Source organism: Octopus sinensis, linkage group LG29 (assembly GCF_006345805.1).
Source record: "Octopus sinensis linkage group LG29, ASM634580v1, whole genome shotgun sequence".
NCBI lineage: Eukaryota > Metazoa > Mollusca > Cephalopoda > Octopoda > Octopodidae > Octopus > Octopus sinensis.
Window position 1 is genome coordinate 6228585 of NC_043025.1, and position 23573 is coordinate 6252157.

Below are 23573 nucleotides of genomic sequence, written 5' to 3' on the forward strand. Positions count from 1 at the left end.
AGGCGAGGCTGGCAAACGGCCACGGTCAGATGGTGCTTTTTACGTACCACTGGCACGGGGGCCAGGCGAGGCTGGCAAACGGCCATGGTCAGACGGTGCTTTTTACGTACCACTGGCACGGGGGCCAGGCGAGGCTGGCAAACGGCCACGGTCGGATGGTGCTTTTTACGTGCCCAGACATATTTTTGCAGAATATTGGAAATGACAGGATTGCAAGGAGAAGGAATGGCAGTCAAGGTGGCTGTAGGGGGTTCCCTGCCCAGTCAGTATGGAGAGTGCTTATAGTCACTGGAATGAGAGGAAAGGAGCAAAGGGTGGTTGTGTGCAGGATGGGAGAAGCAGCTGAAAGAGCCCTTGTTGGTTATGGAGCCAGGAGGGTGTTACAGTTCAAGGTTGAAACACCCGATGAACATAGGATATTGACTTATGACATCAATTCCTCCTGGCCAAGCTCCATTCACTTTGGTGAATGGGAGAAAATGCCTCCTCCTAGGTGTTATTAACATACACACACGCACGTTAGGCTACCTCTATGAATGTGTGTGTGTGTGTGACCTGAGTTTAGCATTAAACTGCACCTGGTGAGGCTCCAGTTCTGGAGTTGTGGGGTATGTAGTCACCCTTTGATCTCCATTACTCCGAGGTCTATCTTTGTAACCCTGAATGGTCAGAAAATCTGTCAGGGTCCCCTCAGTGGGTTAAATAGATTTTTGTAAGGGCAGAAAGCAGTCAGTCTAGGATAAGGAAAACCCCCAAAATGAATACCTTCATCCCACATGCCCTAAGTGAGCACGGAAGAAAGGGTATGGCTCATGAAAGTACCATGACATATGTCCAATCACATTGGTTCATACTATGAAGGCAACGATTGCCTGTTTACATTCTGCTGGAGGTGGAGATAGTGGGAAATGGTGGTAGGTGGGTGTGTATAGATAGGTGTGGCTGTGTGGTAAGATGCTTGCTTCCCAACCACATGGCTCTGGGTTCAGTCCCACTGTGTGTTACCTTGGGCAAGTATCTACTACTACAGTCTCAGGCTGACCAAAGCCTTGTGAGTGGATTTGGTAAAGTGAAACTGAAAGAAACCCATTGTGTGTTTCTGTCTGTGTTTGTCCTCCCCATGCCACTTGACAACCAGTGTTGGTGTGTTTATGTCCCTGCAGCAAACAGACCGATAGAATAAATACTAGGCTTAAAAAGAAAAGTCCTGGGGTCGGTTTGTTCAACTAAAAACTCTCCATGGCCAAATGACTGAAGCGAGTTAGTCAGTTAGTTAATTATTTGGCTCAAAAAGCAAAAAGCAAGGCCATGTAGGGGGACATGGAGTTATGTACAGGGTGGTGTTCATGTAAAGAGTTCAGGCCACTTGAGGTCAAGGGAGACTTTGAACCGAGCGGTCGTCAGCATCTTCACCATCTCGTCTGGCAGCTTATTCCACGGATCTGCAACCCGGACGGAGAAAGCCCCTCTCCTTCGATTGAGATGAAATCGTCGCAGATAGAGCTTTTCGGAATGACCCCGCAGCCGACGCTCTGGAGCAGGAGTGCAGAACAGCTCTTTCGAGAGGTTACACTTTCCACTTATGATGTTGCGAGCAGAGCAAGAATGAGATCTCCACGGCGGCGGCGGCGTTTTTCTAGAGAATAAAGGTCGAGCGTCTTCAGCCTTTCTTCATAAGACAAATTCTTGAGACCAAGAACCATGCGGGTAGCCAGCTTCTGGACTCTTTCGAGATGCTGTAAGACAAAAGATGTAGGCGGATCTGTATATATCCATACTGACTTGTTAGTGTTTTCATGAATTGTTGTGTTGTGTTGTCATTGTCCGTTGTGAGTGTTGTACAGTATTGCTTTTCTCCTTTCCAGTCGCCAGTTATTCCGCTTCTAACCTCTGCGTCTTCAAAGGTAGATTAAAAGACCGTGTTGCTCTCTCATTACCGTATATTATAATAATAATAATTAATTTTGTCTTTCGTTTGTAACTTCATCTGTCTTTTACTAATCAAGAACCTAATTTTAATTTTGACGTCTTGATAATTCATTAATATATTAAGGCTAATTTTTTATTTATTTTTTTTTGTGGACAAGGCGAGACAATTTGCCCTGTCTTTTGGAATGGATTTTTTTTCTTTTCTTTTCACAACCAAAGCAGCAGTCTTTGTTTTATGTTGTTTTTTTTTCTCCAGCTGTTATCATCAGGTGTGTTTTTTTTTTCGTTTTTTTTTTTTCTTAAATATGTAGGTAGATAGAAGACTAGATTGGACCACCACTAGGACAATCTGTTCAGACCAAGCAGAATAACATTCTTAACCAATAAAATGTTGCCACACTCCGGGATAGGCAGCTGGTGCCTATCACAGATCAAACTGATTGAAACATAGTAAAGCTAGAAATATTGTAAAGATACAGTGTAAAGATGACCGGTTCTAATCCAGTCTGCTACAATGTACCCATCCAGGAATAAGACACCCGATTCATTATCAGAGATCAAACTGATCAAGAAATGATGTAGATGGAAATATTGTAAATATACAGTGTAAAGATGACCGGTTCTAATCCAGTCTCATACTGTGTCCAAATCTAGGAATAAGATGACCAGTTCTAACCCAGCCTGGTACTGTGTCCAAATCTAGGATTAAGATGACAGGCTCTAACCCCGCCTGGTACTGTGTCCAAATCTAGGAATAAGATGACAGGTTCTAACCCAGCCTGGTACTGTGTCCAAATCTAGGAATAAGATGACCGGTTCTAACCCAGCCTGGTACTGTGTCCAAATCTAGGAATAAGATGACCGGCTCTAACCCCGCCTGGTACTGTGTCCAAATCTAGGAATAAGATGACAGGTTCTAACCCAGCCTGGTACTGTGTCCAAATCTAGGAATAAGATGACCAGTTCTAACCCAGCCTGGTACTGTGTCCAAATCTAGGAATAAGATGACAGGCTCTAACCCCGCCTGGTACTGTGTCCAAATCTAGGAATAAGATGAACAGTTCTAACCAGGCCTGATACTGTCCAAATCTAGGAATAAGATGACCAGTTCTAATCCAGCCTGGTACTGTGTCCAACTCTAGGAATAAGATGACCGGTTCTAACCAGGCCTGATACTGTCCAAATCTAGGAATAAGATGACCAGTTCTAATTCAGCCTGGTACTGTGTCCAACTCTAGGAATAAGATGACCGGTTCTAACCCAGCCTGATACTGTGTACACATCTAGGAATAAGATGACCGGTTCTAACCCAGCCTGGTACTGTGTCCAAATCTAGGATTAAGATGACAGGCTTTAACCCCGCCTGGTACTGTGTCCAAATCTAGGATTAAGATGACAGGCTCTAACCCTGCCTGGTACTGTGTCCAAATCTAGGAATAAGATGACTGGTTCTAACCCAGCCTGGTACTGTGTACACATCTAGGAATAAGATGACAGGTTCTAACCCCGCCTGGTACTGTGTACACATCTAGGAATAAGATGACAGGTTCTAACCCAGCCTGGTACTGTGTCCAAATCTAGGATTAAGATGACAGGCTCTAACCCCGCCTGGTACTGTGTCCAAATCTAGGAATAAGATGACAGGTTCTAACCCAGCCTGGTACTGTGTGCACATCTAGGAATAAGATAACAGGTTCTAACCCCGCCTGGTACTGTGTCCAAATCTAGGAATAAGATGACCGGTTCTAACCCAGCCTGGTACTGTGTACACATCTAGGAATAAGATGACCGGTTCTAACCCCGCCTGGTACTGTGTACACATCTAGGAATAAGATGACCGGTTCTAACCCAGCCTGGTACTGTGTACACATCTAGGAATAAGATGACCGGTTCTAACCCAGCCTGGTACTGTGTCCAAATCTAGGAATAAGATGACCGGTTCTAACCCCGCCTGGTACTGTGTACACATCTAGGAATAAGATGACAGGTTCTAACCCCGCCTGGTACTGTGTACACATCTAGGAATAAGATGACAGGTTCTAACCCAGCCTGGTACTGTGTCCAAATCTAGGATTAAGATGACAGGCTCTAACCCCGCCTGGTACTGTGTCCAAATCTAGGAATAAGATGACAGGTTCTAACCCCGCCTGGTACTGTGTACACATCTAGGAATAAGATGACCGGTTCTAACCAGGCCTGGTACTGTGTACACATCTAGGAATAAGATGACCGGTTCTAACCCCGCCTGGTACTGTGTACACATCTAGGAATAAGATGACAGGTTCTAACCCTGCCTGGTACTGTGTACACATCTAGGAATAAGATGACAGGTTCTAACCCGGCCTGGTACTGTGTCCAAATCTAGGATTAAGATGACAGGCTCTAACCCCGCCTGGTACTGTGTCCAAATCTAGGAATAAGATGACCAGTTCTAATCCAGCCTGGTACTGTGTACACATCTAGGAATAAGATGACCGGTTCTAACCAGGCCTGATACTGTGTCCAAATCTAGGAATAAGATGACCGGTTCTAACCAGGCCTGATACTGTGTCCAAATCTAGGAATAAGATGACCAGTTCTAACCAGGCCTGATACTGTGTCCAAATCTATGAATAAGATGACAGGCTCTAACCCCGCCTGGTACTGTGTCCAAATCTAGGATTAAGATGACAGACTCCAACCCCGCCTGGTACTGTGTCCAAATCTAGGATTAAGATGACAGGCTCTAACCCCGCCTGGTACTGTGTCCAAATCTAGGAATAAGATGACCGGTTCTAACCCCGCCTGGTACTGTGTACACATCTAGGAATAAGATGACAGGTTCTAACCCCGCCTGGTACTGTGTACACATCTAGGAATAAGATGACAGGTTCTAACCCAGCCTGGTACTGTGTCCAAATCTAGGATTAAGATGACAGGCTCTAACCCCGCCTGGTACTGTGTCCAAATCTAGGAATAAGATGACCGATTCTAACCAGGCCTGGTACTGTGTACACATCTAGGAATAAGATGACCGGTTCTAACCCCGCCTGGTACTGTGTACACATCTAGGAATAAGATGACCGGTTCTAACCCAGCCTGGTACTGTGTACACATCTAGGAATAAGATGACCGGTTCTAACCCAGCCTGGTACTGTGTCCAAATCTAGGAATAAGATGACCGGTTCTAACCCCGCCTGGTACTGTGTACACATCTAGGAATAAGATGACAGGTTCTAACCCCGCCTGGTACTGTGTACACATCTAGGAATAAGATGACAGGTTCTAACCCAGCCTGGTACTGTGTCCAAATCTAGGATTAAGATGACAGGCTCTAACCCCGCCTGGTACTGTGTCCAAATCTAGGAATAAGATGACAGGTTCTAACCCAGCCTGGTACTGTGTACACATCGAGGAATAAGATGACCGGTTCTAACCAGGCCTGATACTGTGTCCAAATCTAGGAATAAGATGACCGGTTCTAACCAGGCCTGATACTGTGTCCAAATCTAGGAATAAGATGACCAGTTCTAACCAGGCCTGATACTATGTCCAAATCTATAAGATGACAGGCTCTAACCCCGCCTGGTACTGTGTCCAAATCTAGGATTAAGATGACAGGCTCCAACCCCGCCTGGTACTGTGTCCAAATCTAGGATTAAGATGACAGGCTCTAACCCCGCCTGGTACTGTGTCCAAATCTAGGAATAAGATGACCGGTTCTAACCCCGCCTGGTACTGTGTACACATCTAGGAATAAGATGACCGGTTCTAACCCAGCCTGGTACTGTGTCCAAATCTAAGAATAAGATGACCGGTTCTAACCCAACCTGGTACTGTGTCCAAATCTAGGAATAAGATGACTGGTTCTAACCCAGCCTAGTACTGTGTACACATCTAGGAATAAGATGACCGGTTCTAATCTAGCCTGGGACTATATACACACCCAGGAATAAGACACCTGATGACTCACAGATCACTTTTTTTTTATGTTACATCTTTAAAGATGGTGGTTAATAACTTATTAACAACTCATATCAAACGTTCTTAAATATTTAATGAAATTTCTCATTGTTTTGTTTCTGATTTGGTAGATGGAAACTGAAAGAAGCCCATTGTATATATATATATATATATGTGTGTGTGTGTGTGTGTGTCTGTTTATTTCCTTGTAACTTAGCAGTTCAGCAAAACAGACTGATCGAATAATTACTAGGCTTACAAATAAGTCCTATGGTCAATTTCTTCTACTTAAACCTTTTTAAGGCGGTGCTCCAGCATGGCCGCAGTCACATGACTAAAACATCTGAAAGAATGTGTCTGACTGTCTCTTTGTATTTTCCCCTACCACTGCTTGATAACCAGTGTTACAGTGTTTACATCCCTGTAACTTAGCAGTTCAGTGAAAGAGACCAATAGAAGTTCTGCTGTTGATTTGTTCAACTAAAACTCAAGCCGGTGTCCCAGTATGGCCACAGTCTAACGCCTGAAACAAGTAAAAGATAAAAGATATATATATATGGGCGCAGGAGTGGCTGTGTGGTAAGTAGCTTGCTAACCAACCACATGGTTCCGGGTTCAGTCCCACTGCGTGGCATCTTGGGCAAGTGTCTTCTGCTATAGCCCCGGGCCGACCAATACCTTGTGAGTGGATTTGGTAGACGGAAACTGAAAGAAGCCTGTCGTATATGTGTGTGTGTGTCTGTGTTTGTCCCCCTAGCATTGCTTGACAACCGGTGCTGGCGTGTTTACATCCCCATCACTTAGCGGTTTGGCAAAAGAGACCGATAGAATAAGTACTGGGCTTACAAAGAATAAGTCCCGGGGGTCGATTTGCTCGACTAAAAGGCGGTGCTCCAGCATGGCCGCAGTCAAATGACTGAAACAAGTAAAAGAGTATATGTATTAGAAGATACCAGTTCAAGCTGCTGGGCAGTGAAACTGAACTCTAATCCACAGGGTTGCAAAACTACCTTCCTGACCACCCGGCCATACTGATGGCGAGAGAGTGGGGTACCTTTGTGAAATAACTTGCAAAAACAAACTCTTCAGGGTATCCGCTCCAACACGGCTATCACAGTCCAGTGACGAGAGTGTGTGTGTATGTGTGTGTGCATGTGTAATGTTTGATGCTAATGATTATATTTTAATTAACTTTAATTCTATTTATTTTCCAGTACAATCCCAAGGTGCTCCTGTCCCAACGTACCAACAGAGTCAGTAAGAAAATAGTTGCCAATTTTGAAAATGTAAGTTTATTTGGTGCTGCTGGTGTTGTTGTTGTTGTTGTTGTTTTAACTCCAGGGCTTTTGTCATCCAACTGATTTATGATGATCAGAAGCATTCCAACTGTGGCCATCCTGTTTTTCTTTTATGTGCTTATTGGCTGTTGGGTTCGTCCAGGGAAAAGTCCCTTTAACCGTTTAGCATTTAAACCGGCCGTATCCGGCCAAAAGTATTCTGCCTATTTTATGTTCAAACTGACCGGATCTGGTCTCTCACACCAACCCTACATTATTGTTCTAGAAATTAACAGCTACCTCATTAAAATCTCAAAGCTACAAGACGATGCCTGATTAGTTCAAAACAATGAGGATGAAAAAGCATTAATTTTGGCAGAATAATGCGAACACTAAAGGGTTAAGATGTGTGTGCTTAACAAAAGGTGGCAAGCTGGCAGAAACGTTTGCACGCTGGGCAAAATCCTTAGCAGTATTTTGTCTGTCTTTACGTTGAGTTCAAACTCCGCCGAGGTCGACTTTGCCTTTCATCCTTTCGGGGTTGATAAATTAAGTACCAGTTGTACACTGGGGTCGATCTAATCGACTGGCCCCCTACCCCCAAATTTCGGGCCTTGTGCCTAGAGTAGAAAAGATCATCATCATCATCATCATCATCATCGTTTAACGTCCGCTTTCCATGCTAGCATGGGTTGGACGGTTCAACTGGGGTCTGGCAAGCCCGAAGGCTGCACCAGGCCAGTCAGATCTGGCAGTGTTTCTACAGCTGGATGCCCTTCCTAACGCCAACCACTCCGAGAGTGTAGTGGGTGATTTTATGTGCCACCGACACAGGTGCCAGACGAGGCTGGTGTGCTTATATGCATGTACATAAATAAGCATGTGTGTGTGTGTGTATCAATGAGTGTGCATGGCCTAGTGGTCAGGGTGTTGCACTTGTGATCTAGCCAGTCGTGATTTCAATTCCGAGGCTGGGTGGTGCATTGTTTTCTTCAGCAAAACCCATCTTGTGTTGCTCTGCAATAACTTCAACACCTGGTGTGTCTTCATTTGGGCACCTGTCCAGACATCATTGATTTTGATGGTGAGAGTGAGCTAATGTGCAGCCAACCACATGGTTCCAGGTTCAGTCCCACTGCGTGGCATCTTGGGCAAGTGTCTTCTGCTATAGCACCGGGCCGACCAATGCCTTGTGAGTGGATTTGGTAGACGGAAACTGAAAGAAGCCTGTCGTATATATGTGTGTGTGTATGTGTTTGTCCCCCTAGCATTGCTTGACAACCGATGCTGGTGTGTTTACGTCCCCGTCACTTAGCGGTTCGGCAAAAGAGACCGAAAGAATAAGTACTGGGCTTACAAAGAATAAGTCCCAGGGTCGATTTGCTCGACTAAAAGGCGGTGCTCCAGCATGGCCGCAGTCAAATGACAAACAAATAAAAGAGTAAAAGGATTTTAGAATTATAGATGTGTGGGTGTTTGTTTATATGCCTGTCTGTAAATAAGCACTGTGACCTAGCAGTCATGATTTCAATTCTTAGGCTGGGTGGTGTGTTGTTTTCTTGAGCAAAACCCATCTCACATTGCACTGTGATCACTTGGACACGTGGTACACCTTGCACCTGTTCAGACAACGTCAATTTGATGGAGGCAGGTGAGCTAACATGTGACACAAACATTTGATCACTATAAACAAATCATTTGTACAGGTCTTTTGGTAAAAGGTGAACGCTCATATGTTGTTTTCAACAGGAGAGTCCTTCTTGTATATCATCCACAACATTATTTATGTCCATTTTCCATGTTGACATGGGTCGAACGGCTTCGCAAGAACTGGCAAGGCCTGGGACCACCAGGTTCCATAGTCTATTTTGGCTTCTACAACTGGCTGCCCTTCCAATACTTCCTCCCATGTCTTCATGGGTCTCCCTCTTCCACAGCTTCCCTCCACTTTAAGTGCTCAGCACTACTTAATGCAACTGTCCTTATCCATCTGCATCACATGTCCAAACCAGCGCACTTGATACACCAATGCTCTGTTGCACATGCACACTGACCTCACACATCCAGCGGAGAGACCGGCTTCGTTGCTCTCCAGCCTTTACCCGTCCTCCACATTCAGCGCCTGCATCACAGTTCATATACATGCATCATACAATCTTCCCTCTACTCAGAGATATGTATGTAGAAATATTACCAATGTCACATGCTTACTGTATATGTTCTGTTCTATGTGTTTATTGGCTGTTGGGTTCGTCCAGGGAAGAGTCCCTTTAACCCTTTTGATACCAACCTGGCTGAAACCAGCTCTGGCTCTGAGTACAAATGTCTTGTTTTCATAAGTTTTGAATTAAAATCTTCCACCAAACCTTAGTCACAATTTATGTTCCTAACACTAGCTGAATGATAACTAAGTTATTTTACTAAATTCTTTGTTATATTTAAAATCAATTGAAAGAAACACAGAGCATCCCAACAGAAATATGGTAACAAAAGGGTTAAAGTCACCATGATATTTTTAACCCTTTTGATACCAACCCGGCTGAAACCGGCTCTGGTTCTGTAGTACAAATGTCTTGTTTTCATAAGTTTTGAATTAAAATCTTCCATCAAACCTTAGTCACAATTTATGTTCCTAACACTAGCTTAATGATAACTAAGTTATTTTACTAAATTCTTTGTTATATTTAAAATTAATTGAAAGAAACACAGAGCATCTCAACAGAAATTCGGTAACAAAAGGGTTAAGATGTCAAGTGTCAAAAAAACGCCGACTACCTCAAACCAGATGGAACAAATTGCTCTTTACATGGAAACTGAATGAAGCCTGTGTGCATGTGTCATCATCATCATCATCGTTTAATATCCATTTTCCATGCTGGGTTGGACGGTTCGACCGGGGCCTGGGAAGCCAGGAGGCTACACCAGGCTCCAGTCTGATCTAGCAGTGTTTCTACAGCTGGATGCCCTTCCTAACGCCAATCATTCCATGAGTGTAGTGGGTGCTTTTTGCATGCCACAGGCACAGGGGCCGGTGGAGGCTGGCAACTGCCACGATCGGTTGGTGCTTTTCGCATGCCACCAGCACAGGGGCTGGTGGAGGCTGGCAACTGCCCCGATCGGATGGTGCTTTTTACATGCCACCAGCACAAGGGCCGGTGGAGGCTGGCAACTGCCCCAATCGGATGGTGCTTTTTACATGCCACCAGCACAAGGGCCGGTGGAGGCTGGCAACTGCCACGATCGATTGGTGCTTTTCATGTGCCACCGACATGGGTATCACAACTACAATTCCATTTGATTTTTATTTCGATGTTGGTGTATTTGACTCAATAGGTCTCTTCAAGCACAGCAGTGTATATATATTTGATGGATTGTTTTACCTTTTTTTTTCTTCACGCTAGCATAGGTTTGATGAGTACTTACAATTGAGGCATTCTTATACAGTCAGATGTCCTTTCTGTCATTTTGTCACAACTTCTTCTTCTCCAGATATAGGATATTTTTATTGTTTTCTTCTTAATTCCGCTTGTCTTTGAAAGTGAAGGGTTACCGGAAGATTTCAAAATTAAAAGTTAATGACCCGATTCATTGTCGTCGCTCATTGCCTGTATTCCATGCTTAACCCTTTGACCGGATTCAAGCAGGTCACCGCTTTGTGTCTAGCTCCAATTCTCATTTTGGCATGGTGCTCAGCATTGCCCTTTGACCCGTTATACCCTGTCAAACCATCCAACTCATGTCATTTACCTAACTGCAATTAATTAATTTTTTTTTTTTTTTTTTTCTTTTGCAGGTTGAAAATGAGAAAAAATAATCCCAAGAACTACAAACAAATTTCAAATGCCGAGACGCTTTTTTTTTTTTTCTCCTAATTCTTCCTTTTCCTCCCCAAAAAGTGATGTTGGCTTAAAGTGTATACACACTATATATTATATATATATACATCTATATATATATATATGTATGGCAATGTATAAAAGTCTTTGTACTTTACCTTATACAAGTACTGCTATAAACATAATTGCAACATCTATCACCACCACCACTACTACTACTTCTACTACTACTTTTTTTTTTTTGGTCCTGGCTGCTATTATAGGCACAATTCATTTTATTGCGGCTTGTTGCAAGTGTTGCCACTAATATGCTATAAAATTATGACGACAACAATATATGTGTATGTATATACATATATGTGTGTGTGTGTGTATATATATATATGAAAAGCAGCTGGTTTAATGACTCTATTCCTGCAGGCAAAAATGACTTGTTCTACACAAAAACACACACCACACCTTTTGGTTGTTGTTTTTTTTTTTTTTCTCCCCCCCACCCCCACTCTGGCTCTTTTTTTTTTTTTTTTATACAAAGACTTGCACAAACTGAATGCAAAAAAAAAGACTAATAATAGTAATAATATTAATAATATTAAAATTAAAAAAAAAAAAGAAAATTGGTGAAAAAAAAAAGACTTTCCCCTCCCCCCTTATACACACACACATATACATACATGCAAGCATGCACACACTCTCACACACACAGATACAAACATATGCATAGACACAATAAAGAACATACAGATGAATATATATGCATACATATGTAGGTATGTATATATATACACATACATCTAGATATATGTGTGTGTATATATACATATATGTACACATATTACATTACAAACACTCAAAGATGTGGAGAAATCTCCACCTCAAGGAGTCAGTTTTGTAGAGAATGAAAATAATGATAATAATAATAATAAAAAAACCCCAAAAAAAGTATATATAAAAAAAAACCTCCAAACATTGTCAGGTCTTCAGTCTTGGATTTGGGTGGTCGATGTGAGTGGTATCTTGTCTCTATGTCCAGCTGGTTGTTTGTCTGTCTGTGTGTTGGAAAATTATAGTCATGTACTTATACTTGACTAAGGGTGTAATATATACAATTTGCATGAAGCATTGTCTGATATGAAGGGTTTTTTTTTTTACCTTGTATTTCAATATTTCTGTGTTAGGACCCTTTATTTGGAAGTCTTCAGACAAATGGTTTTGTGAGCTGGCAGAATCGTTAGCACTCCGGGCAAAATGCTTAGCGGTATTTCGTCTGCCGTTGTGTTCTGAGTTCAAATTCCGCCGAGGTCGACTTTGTCTTTCATCCTTTCGGGGTCGATAAATTAAGTACCAGTTACGCACTGGGGTCGATATAATCGACTTAATCCATTTGTCTGTCCTTGTTTGTCCTATCTGTATTTAGCCCCTTGTGGGTAGTAAAGAAATAGGTTTTGTGAGCTGACTTCTAAGATTTCCCCCACCCCGAATTATTGAAATACCAGGTTAAAATATAAGCCGTAATCTTTGTTTGCGTCTTTGGCCTGAGCCTAACTGAATAATCTTGATTTTATCTTAGTTCATGATTTCATGTCTAAATCTTTTTTTAAATTTTTTTCTAAATATTACCCCTTCTTTTCGTGCCCTACATTTGTGTGTCTGTTCAGTGATCCGTTGCAGTTGACTTTGTATGTACGTCTTACCTCCTACTGTTTCTCCCAGAAACAGCAACCTTCATAGTTTGTATTGTATGTGTGTCAACGTATTGATGTATGTCTATTGATAAATATACAGTTGAACTCTGTGTATGTCTGTATCTAGATACCTACATAACTGTGATCACTGTGACCGACCAGGCTATAAGATGTTGCTACACATCGCTGGTCACAATGCGCTTCACATTGTTTTAGCCTTCAAATGCCGCCACCCCGCTGGCTAAGCAAGCAGGCCAAGATACCTACATAGATGTATATAAATATGAGGCATACACGGATGGATTGAAAGAGAGGGAGAGATTATAGGAAGCCGGAACTTTGTAAAGTATTACTGAATTTATTTGGTTTCTGATGTTTGGGCTGTTACGAAAATGGAAACCTAATTTAGCATATAATATTTATGAAAATCTCAAAATGGAAAATTTTATGTATACAAAGAAAGCATGTAGCAACTGCAAGCACTGATTGGTTAGTGGTGAATTACAAAGGAATATCGTTAGCTGATATGTCATTTCTGGTTTGGAAAATGGTAAAAGAAATTTTGAGCAGTTATCTTGCAAAAATTTCACAGTACCAATAGTTTGTGCAGAGAATATATATATATATATATATATATATATATATATATATATAGGCGCAGGAGTGGCTGTGTGGTAAGTAGCTTGCTTACCAACCACATGGTCACTGGTTCAGTCCTACTGCATGGCACCTTGGGCAAGTGTCTTCTACTATAGCCTCGGACTGACCAAAGCCTTGTGAGTGGATTTGGTAGACAGAAACTGGAAGAAGCCCGTCATGTGTGTCTGTGTTGTCCCCACAACATCGCTTGACAACCAATGCTGGTGTGTTTAAGTCCCCCCGATAACTTAGCGGTTGGGCAAAAGAGAGCAATAGAATAAGTACTAGGCTTACAAAGAATAAGTCCTGGGGTCGATTTGCCTGACTAAGGGCGGTGCTCCAGCACGACCACAGTCAAATTACTAAAACAAGGAAGTGTATATATATATATATATATATATATATATATATATATATATATATATGAAGTAGGGGTCTAATAAAAACTGAAACTAAGAGATACCCATCCAAGGAAAGTTACTTGTAACTATTAAGAAATGCTGATCTCTGAATATTAAAGATTAAAAAGAAAATGGTAAATTTAAGAGATGGCTGTGGCAGCAATCTGTTTGGATGGATGACAGCTACAGTAAGAACTGAAGACTTTCTAAAACACGATTATCTTTCTAACCGATGATGTCTTGAAAAGAAATTGTCCTCTTAAGCATTCGGATCTTTGTCAAATTTAATGCTTATTCATTAACATTGATTAGGAATTAGTCTCTTTTACTTGTTTCAGTCATTTGACTGCGGCCATGCTGGAGCACCGCCTTTAGTCGAGCAACTCAACCCCGGGACTTATTCTTTTGGTAAGCCCAGTACTTATTCTATCGGCGGTCTCTTTTGCCGAACCACTAAGTGATGGGGACGTAAACACACCAGCATCAGTTGTCAAGCAATGCTAGGGGGACAAACACAGACACACAAACATATACATATACACAGACACATATATATATACATATATACGACAGGCTTCTTTCAGTTTCCGTCTACCAAATCCACTCACAAGGCATTGGTCGGCCCGGGACTATAGCAGAAGACACTTGCCCAAGATGCCACGCAGTGGGACTGAACCCGGAACCATGTGGTTGGTTAGTAAGCTACTTACCACACAGCCACTCCTGCAATTTCAATTACTGTATCGCTTTGAAATCTCAGTTATGTGATTGTTTATTTTTGGAATGATATTGTAGGGTTAGTATGATAGGATCGGATCTGGCCAGTTTGGATATAAAACTGGTAGATTATTTTTGATGGGTATGGCTGGTATAAATTTGTTACGGGTTGAATAAAGCTGGTAGTGCAAATTTTAAGAAAAGTTACTATTTCTTTGAACGGTGGAATAACTTGGGATTGTCCAAAGAATTGACTTTTCAACAGGAAAAAAGCCATTTTATTTTGAGAACACTAAGTGTATTTAGATGTTTTGTTAGGTCCTTTCTCAAAATTTTTATAAATACATTAGAAGTATCTTGTTTTAAAAGGATTTTCGGTTAAGCTAGTATGAGATCTGAAAGTAATGTTGTTTGGGGTGAACTCCATTACAGGGGACCAAATGCTTTGAAAATTAGTTACCATTAAGGGAACATGATGCAACTACAAGTAGAGGTTATATTGTTATTGCTGGATAAGATTTCCGGTATTAAAAGGGATGGAACTTGCAAAGTCTAACAAGAATAGCTGACCTTGATTGTGTTCCTGTTAAAACACTAAGTTTCATGATTTATCAGGAAATAAATGTTAAGAACATTTAGAGAAATATGTGATCTGATGGATTATACTATAAAATATTGATCTATTCACATGCATGGCAACATTAGTGCAGTTTGTGTAGTTACCTGTAAAAATGCATTTAAGAAATCTCACCTTCAGATACATTAGTGCTCAATAGCCTATAGGAAGTGGAAGCCTCAAAAGCTTATATCAAATAATTTCAACTAGTTTCTTGTGAGGTGTTCTTAAACCGACAGTTTTTAAACAACACATCAAGCAAAATATGTTGATCTTTGTATAATCAAAATTTCCTCTTCAGGTTTCAAGGTTCTTTGTTCTTTCTTCTGCTTGTGTAGAAGCAAACTGACATGTTTGCCCTTATCCATTGCATGGATGCCAGGATTGAAATCTGTTTATAAATATGCAAGCTACATAAGCATCTTGGGTAAGTGTCTTCTATAGATAGACCCAGGCCAACCAAAACTTGTGAGTGGATTTGGTAGGCAGTAACTGTAAGAAGCTCATCATATGTATGTGACACTGTCAAGAGATTTTACTTATATAACCTGAGATATATAGGTGTAGGAGTAGCTTGCTTACAAACCACATGGTTCCAGGTTCAGTCCCACTGTGTGGCACCTTAGGCAAGTGTCTTCTACTACAGCCTTGGGCCGATAAATGCCTTGTGAGTGGATTTGGTAGACTATATATATGTGTGTGTGTTTGTATGTCATACATCCAAACACACAGTGTAGTTCCTAGTTATACAAACCGACGGGATGGTCACGGCCGAAACTCTTCCGATCATAGATGGATCAACCTGTTTGGGATTGACCCGAAATCGGGGTTGGGAGTGGTGGGGTGGAGCGGTGTTAAACAATAACAACAAGCCGACAAGATGACGCAAAGCGCTAGAAACAGCAGCCAAATCTACCGAACCATCGTGTGTGTGTATATATATATATATATATATATATTAATAAATTTTAGGGTAGCAAAAAATTCTCCGCTACCAGCGGTCAAGTGAGAAAGAAAAAAATAGTCAATAGACTATATAATATACATTCAAACATATAAGGGATGGCCATGATAGAACATCCGACTCACTAGAAAGAGCAGCCAAACTCCAAACCACTAATAGTTGTAATTCTGAAATGGAAAGAGAAATAAAAATGTTTACCCTCTCCTTTCTGGACTATGCATAGTTTCGGCAAACTTTTGTAAATAAAATTAATTTATTTACCACTGGCATTGCCTTGAGTCTATATGCTATGAATTTTCAAAATCCACCGCATTCGTGCGGTTTACTCAGCAGTAAATATAAACTGCCAATTTAATTTCAAAATTAGCCAACTATTAGTGGTTCGGGGTTTAGCTGCTCTTTCTAGTGAGTCGGATGTCCTATTATGGCCATCCCTTATATGTGTGTATCTGTGTTTGTCCCCCCACCCCCCACATCGCTTGACAACCAATGCTGGTGTATTTGCATCACCATAACTTAGCGGTTTGGCAAAAGAGACCAATAGAATAAATACTAGGCTTACAAAGAATAAGTCCCCACGTTGATTTGCTTGACTAAAGGCGGTGCTCCAGCATGGCCACAGTCAAATGACTGAAACAAGTAAAAGAGTATATGCAAATGTGTGTGTGTGTGTATGAGAGATCTACATAAATGATTTATCTAACAATACATAGTGATATAGTGATAGATATTGAACACTCTCCTAACCGGTGAACACTGGTCAAATATTAAAAAAAAAAAAAAAAAACTTTCTTTACTCCAGGAAATGAGAATAGCCAGATGGTTGTGGATGCTAAGATTTTCAGTGGTGGAGAATTTCTTCCACACCACTGCCACCAGCCTATTGAATGAATTAAAAGTATGAGGAGGATGGGATAAACTACCTGAATCAGCTTGCTATAAAAGCAGGTAGAAATTTTACCTTCTACTTATTCTTAGTGTAAGTTTTGAAGAGTGCAGTTCAATTTATTTTTTTCAAAGCTGTAATAGAAGTGGTGTAGGAGTGGCTGTGTGGTAAGTAGCTTGCTAACCAACCACTTGGTTCCGGGTTCAGTCCCACTGCATGGCACCTTGGCCAAGTGTCTTCTGCTATAGCCTCGGGCCGACCAAAGCCTTGTTAGTGGATTTGGTAGGCGGAAACTGAAAGAAGCCTGTCGTATATGTGTATATATATGTATGTATGTGTTTGTCCCCCTAACATTGCTTGACAACCAATGCTGGTGTGTTTACATCCCCGTCACTTAGCGGTTCGGCAAAAGAGGCCAATAGAATAAGTACTAGGCTTACAAAGAATAAGTCCCGGGGACGATTTGCTCGACTAAAGGCGGTGCTCCGGCATGGCCACAGTCAAATGACAAACAAGTAAAAAAGAAGTGATAAAGGAGCATCATCATCGTTTAACGTCCGTTCTCCATGCTAGCATGGGTTGGACGGTTCGACCGGGGATCTGGGAAGCCAGAAGGCTGCACCAGGCTCCGGTCTTATCTGGCAACGTTTCTACAGCTGGATGCCCTTCCTCGACATATTTTGCTTTGAGTTCAATAAAGACGACAGTGCAACAGAAAGTGTGAGGAATATTAATGCAGTATATGGGGATTGGACAATAAGCATAAGCTAGTCTCAACAGTGGTTCCAGAAATTCTGAGCTGGAAACTACAGCCTAGAAGACAAGCCTCATCGTGGAAGATCTGTAGAGCTTGACAAGGTAGATCATGAAAATCCTGGGGGAATAAAATCCCATTGTAATTGTTGAGGAACTTGTGGGATGACGTCAGCAGCCGGGTGCGTTGACCGGAAGGGGTCAGCCGGCAGGCGTGCGCAGGGAGCGGGGAATTGCGCCTTTTCCAATGTGGGTCGTGCAGGTGACAAGACGTGTGAGGACGTTGCTAAGGGTTTGGGCTAGCAGCTGCTATCGTTAGTGTTCGGGTCGGGGCTGTGTGGAAGGACTAGTCCCCACTAGAGGGTCTCCGTCACTAAGAAGAGAAGGTAGGTGCCTCTATATTCAAATCGCGCACACACTACAGAACTAGCAGAGATGATTGAATTTGGTCATTCAGTCGTTCATTGACACCTGTGTGCCATCAGAAAAGTCAGCAAATTGGGTCAATGGGTTCCTCACAAACGTTCCGAGTATAATCCTGTGCAGAGGGTGAATGTGTGCTCTTCTTTGCTGTCATGTCTCTTGAATGCACCTCTTTTAGGTTGAATAGTGGCTGGTGATGAGAAATGGGTTCTCTATAAAAATGTCAAGCACCAAAGACAGTGGGTAGGGAAAGGAGAAACACTGACATTCCAGGCTAAAAAAGGTCTTCACCCACGTACGGTGTTATAATCCTGTGCAGAGAATGAATGTGTGCTCTTCTTTGCTGTAATGTCTCGTGAATGCACCTCTTTTAGGTTGAATAGTGGCTGGTGATGAGAAATGGGTTCTCTATAAAAATGTGAAGCGCCAAAGACAGTGGGTAGGGAAAGGAGAAACACTGGCACCCCAGGCTAAAGAAGGTCTTCACCCACGTAAGGTTTTGTTATGTTTGGTGGGATATGAAAGGTTTAGTCCACTTTGAACTTTTAAACCCAAACCAAACGATAACAAAGGAGATCTGTGAGCAGCTTGAGTCAATGCTAGAAGGAAAACAACCATCTTTGGTTTCAAGACAAAAGGTGTTCTTTCATCAGAATAATGCTCAGCCACATACAGCAAGGATGACATTCCAAGGGCTGGAGCAATTTGAATAGGAAATGATGCCTCACCCACCAACTTCACTGGACACTACCCCATCTGATTATCATTTATTCTGCAGTCTTCAAGATCATTTGGACAGAAAATAATATGAATTCTGTAGACAAAGTCAGAATTGTACTGGAAGAGTGTTTTTCATCACAGACAAGTGGATTTTGAAAGAGGGGCCTTGCATCTCTACCAGATAGATGGAAGAGCATTGTAGAAAATGAAAGAGTATATTTTAGATTAAAAACAAACTTTATCTTAATTTTAGAAAAATAAAAGTATAAAAAGAAAACGCATTATTTATGGGATTACCTAATAGATTAGTGGTTAGGGACATCAAAGTGTTGGACTGACTCAAAAACACAAGATGATTCAGAAAAGAAAGGTTAAGGGGCAGGGATTCCCCCTGGCATTTTAGTTTTTGTATTCTCTCTCTTTCGGAGAGGCACTGAGCAGCTATACACACACAGCAGTAACTTCCACCTACCGAATTCAATCACAAAGCTCCGGTCGGCTCGGGGCTATAGTGGTAGACACCTACCCAAAGTGCCATGCAATGGGACTGAACCTGAAACCATATAGCTAGGAAGCAAGCTCCCTAACCACACAGCCATGCCCAATTTGTTTAAATGGAAATGGAATTCGAATTGGGAATAAAACAAAACTGAATAATACTAGGCTTAAAGAATAAGTCCTGCAGTCAATTTCATCATCATCATTTACCGTCTGCTCTCCAATGTGGCATGGGTTGGACAGGTTGACTGGAGCTGGAGAAATGCACAGGTTCCTGTCTAATTTGGTATGGCCTCTACAGCTAGATGTCTTTCCTAACACCAACCACTCTAGGAGTGTAAAGGGTGCTCTTACGTGTCACTGCCATGTGTGCCATTTACATGGCAGCGACTTCATGGATGCTATTTGCATGGCACCAGCAATGACCGCAACTCACAGGTGCTATTTATATGGTACCTATTTCTTTATTACCCAAAAGGGGCTAAACATAGAGGGGACAAACAGGGACAGACATAGGTATTAAGTTGATTATATCGACCCCAGTGTGTAACAGGTACTTAATTTATTGACCCCGAAAGGATGAAAGGCAAAGTCGACCTTGGCGGAATTTAAACTCAGAACGTAACAGCAGACGAAATACCGCTAAGCATTTCGCCCAGCGTGCTGACGTTTCTGCCAGCTCAGTACCATCAACGACTATAATGCAAGTGTGTCATTTACATAGCACTGGCAGTGACCACAAGTACAATACATGGTCACCAGCTCAACCACAATTCCACTTGGCCTGACAAGTCCCCTTGCATGCAGCATATCACCAGGGGTCTTGGTCACTTGTCATCACCTCTGTGAGGCCCTATGTTTAAAGGTCATGCTTCACTACCTCATCCCATGTTTTTCTGGGTCTACTTGCTCCACAGTTATGGACTGGCACTTCTTTACACAGCTGTCCTCGTCCATATGCATCACATGGCCTGGTGGTTAGAGCAGCGGTCGAGGGATTGCGGGTTCGAATCTCAGACCGGCTGATGTGTGTGTTTATGAGAGAAACACCTAAGCTCCACGCGGCTCTGGCAGAAGGTAATGGCGAACTTCTGCTGACTCTTTAGCCACAACTTCCTCTCACTCTGCTTCTTGCTGCTCACCTGCAATGGACCGGCATCCCGTCCAAGTAGGGAACCTATACGCCGAGGAAGCCGACCCTATGAGCCAGGCATGGCTCAAGAAGGATATGCATCACACAACTATACTAATGCAGTCATCTCTCTTGCACACCACATCTGATGCCTCTTATACCCAGCTTTTCTCTTGCTTACTTTGTCCTACATATACAGACATTGCCCATCAAGCTAAGCATACTGGCTTTATTTCTTTCAAGCCTGCATAATGTCCTTGGCTGTCACAGCCCATGTTTCACTGCAGTTTAGCATAGCTGTTCACACACAAGCATCATAGAGTTTGCCTTTCACTTGAGGGAGCGGCCCTTTGTTACCAACAGAGGTAGGAGTTTTCTGAACTTAGTTATCATTCAGTTAGTGTTAGGAACATAAATTGTGACTAAGGTTTGATGGGAGATTTTAATTCAAAAGTTATGAAAACAAGACATTTATACGCCAGAGCCAGTTTCAGTCGGGTTGGTAACGAAAGGGTTAAAAATATCATGGTGACTTTAACCCTTTTGTTACCATATTTCTGTTGAGATGCTCTGTGTTTCTTTCAATTAATTTTAAATATAACAAAGAATTTAGTAAAATAATTTAGTTATCATTCAGCTAGTGTTAGGAACATAAATTGTGACTAAGGTTTGGTGGAAGATTTTAATTCAAAATTTATGAGAACAAGACATTTATACTACAGAGGCAGTTTCAGTCGGGTTGGTAACGAAAGGGTTAACCTTTTTACCATTTGAACCAGCCACATCAGGTCCAAACATAGTGACTGTTTTATGATCAAACTGGTGAGATCTGGCCTCTCGTACCTCCCTTGCGATTTCACTCTAAAAATAAACAATCAAATCATCAAAATCTGATAGGTATGATTAATTCAAAACAATGTGCATGAAAAAAAAAGGCATCGGAGGGGCAATGCACCCAGGGATAAAATAACAATTTAATAATCTCAGATGAATTCAGATTTCAAGAAAATTACATCAAGAGTTATTTCCCCTGATTATCGTTTATGCATGTGTAACAAAGGAAAAAAAATTTTAATTCACCAGACCAGAATTTAATGAGTTTGAGTCACTCACCCAATGAGTATTTCTGCCAAATTTGGTGAAAATCCGTTCAGCCGTTTTCAGTAATTTTGCAAACACACAGACAAGGACAAGAAACTACAATACCCTGCTTTCGCTTACATGTGCAGGGTAGTAATAATAATAATAATTGTGTACAGTGCTCAGGTGCACTACAACTCATCTAAAGTGTATATATAATCAGGTGTAGTTTCGGCGGATTTCGGAAAGCATGAGGGCCTTAAAAGATGCAGTGTCATGGCAGTCAACAACTGACGCAGGCAGTTTATTCCATGCTTCAGCAACTCTGAGCGTGAAGAAATGTTTCCGAAAGTCATGGGAGCTGTGTTGTTTTCTGACTTTGTAGGCATGTCCACGTGTGTTGGACACATGGAGATCAAAAAGGTGTTCAGTGTTGTTGTTGGTGAGGTGGTTGATAACCTTGTGGGTGTTTACCAAGTCCGTCGCCAAACGCTGGAGCTTCAGTGAATCCATGCCCAGGGAAACAAGGCGCTCAGAGTATGGTAGGTGTCTGATGGAGGGTATGCGTTTGGTTGCACGTCTCTGAACAGATTCCAGGAGGTCAATGTTGGGAGCTGTGTTGTTTTCTGACTTTGTAGGCATGTCCACGTGTGTTAGACACATGGAGATCAAAAAGGTGTTCAGTGTTGTTGTTGGTGAGGTGGTTGATAACTTTGTGGGTGTTTACCAAGTCAGACGCCAGAGCTTCAGCGAATCCATGCCCAGGGAAACAAGGCCATTACATTTCACAGACTAACCTGAATGCTAGAGGATTAAAAAGTGGGGCTTTTGGATTTTTGATCTACCAGCGCTATTGAGATTGTCCTTGTAACTTTCAAGACAAAAGAGCAGAGAAAAATGACATAGGGAAAAAGCATCCACTGCTATGAGGAACTATTTGGGAAGGGAAGATGAATGTTGAAAGGGGTTTCTATAAAACTAGTTTTTAAACATCAAATAGCTATGGGTGTCCACCAGAATAAAATAGTAATGAAAGGGGTCTGTAACAGGATGAGAGGTCCCCACAAAGGAAAGAGTCAAGACTTCTGATTAACTTCAACGGTGTTCTTTTACTTGTTTCAGTCATTTGACTGTGGCCATGCTGGAGCACCGCCTTCAATCGAGCAACTCAACACCGGGACTTATTCTTTTGTAAGCCCAGTACTTATTCTATCGGTCTCTTTTGCCGAACTGCTAAGTGATGGGGATGTAAACACACCAGCATCGGTTGTCAAGCAATGTTAGGGGGACAAACACAGACATATATATATATACACACATATACGACGGGCTTCTTTCAGTTTCCGTCTACCAAATCCACTCACAAGGCATTGGTCGTCCCCGGGGTAATCAAATCGGTTGTCAAGCAATGCTAAGGGGACAAACACAGACACCACAAACACACACACGCATATATATACGACGGGCTTCTTTCAGTTTCCGTCTACCAAATCAACTCGCAAGGCTTTGGTCGGCCCGAGGCTATAATAGAAGATACTTGCCCAAGGTGCCACGCAGTGGGACTGAACCCGGAACCATGTGGTTGGTAAACAAGCCACTCCAACGCCAGTATAAATATTTATTTCTTGATTCGCAATATATACATTCTTCTTTCTGGGTGAATCGGCAGCCTAGGAGCTTATCGCAGTAGTCAAGTGGAGTGAGCCAAATCCCGTCCATTCAAGCATAGCGGAGATACACCACGAGGTAACAGCTTAAGAGAGTTGATAAAACACAACTGTCCTGTTCAGCTGCCAGCATTCGAGAGAATGATATGAGGGAATTTCGCTGCTGCTAGTTTTCTGCGCATGTGCATGAGGGAACTTCCAGCAGGCCTCCCGGAAGAATCCAACTCTGTGCATGCATGCTGGAGATTTCCAAGATGGTGTCACTACAGGTCCATAGATAAGAAATGGTTGAGAACCCCTACTTTAGATGTCTGTATTGGTCTGTATTGCAAGAAACATCTGGGTTTCTTTCCCTAATATTTTCCATTGTTCAACCTACACAAGTTAATGTGTGGAAAACAAAATAGG

At 42.1% G+C, this 23573-nt stretch overlaps 1 protein-coding gene across 1 annotated transcript in view; it reads left to right on the forward strand.

Moving 5' to 3' along the window:
- The window catches only part of LOC115226164 (extensin), a 63023-nt gene extending 51585 nt beyond the window's left edge, over positions 1-11438 (forward strand). Inside the window, exons 8-10 of the mRNA XM_036514795.1 lie at positions 1866-1904; positions 7086-7157; positions 10942-11438. Of these exons, the coding sequence (XP_036370688.1) occupies positions 1866-1904; positions 7086-7132 (86 nt within the window). The 3' untranslated portion in view covers positions 7133-7157; positions 10942-11438. The remainder of the gene's footprint in view (positions 1-1865; positions 1905-7085; positions 7158-10941) is intronic.
- Positions 11439-23573: the final 12135 nt, after the last annotated feature.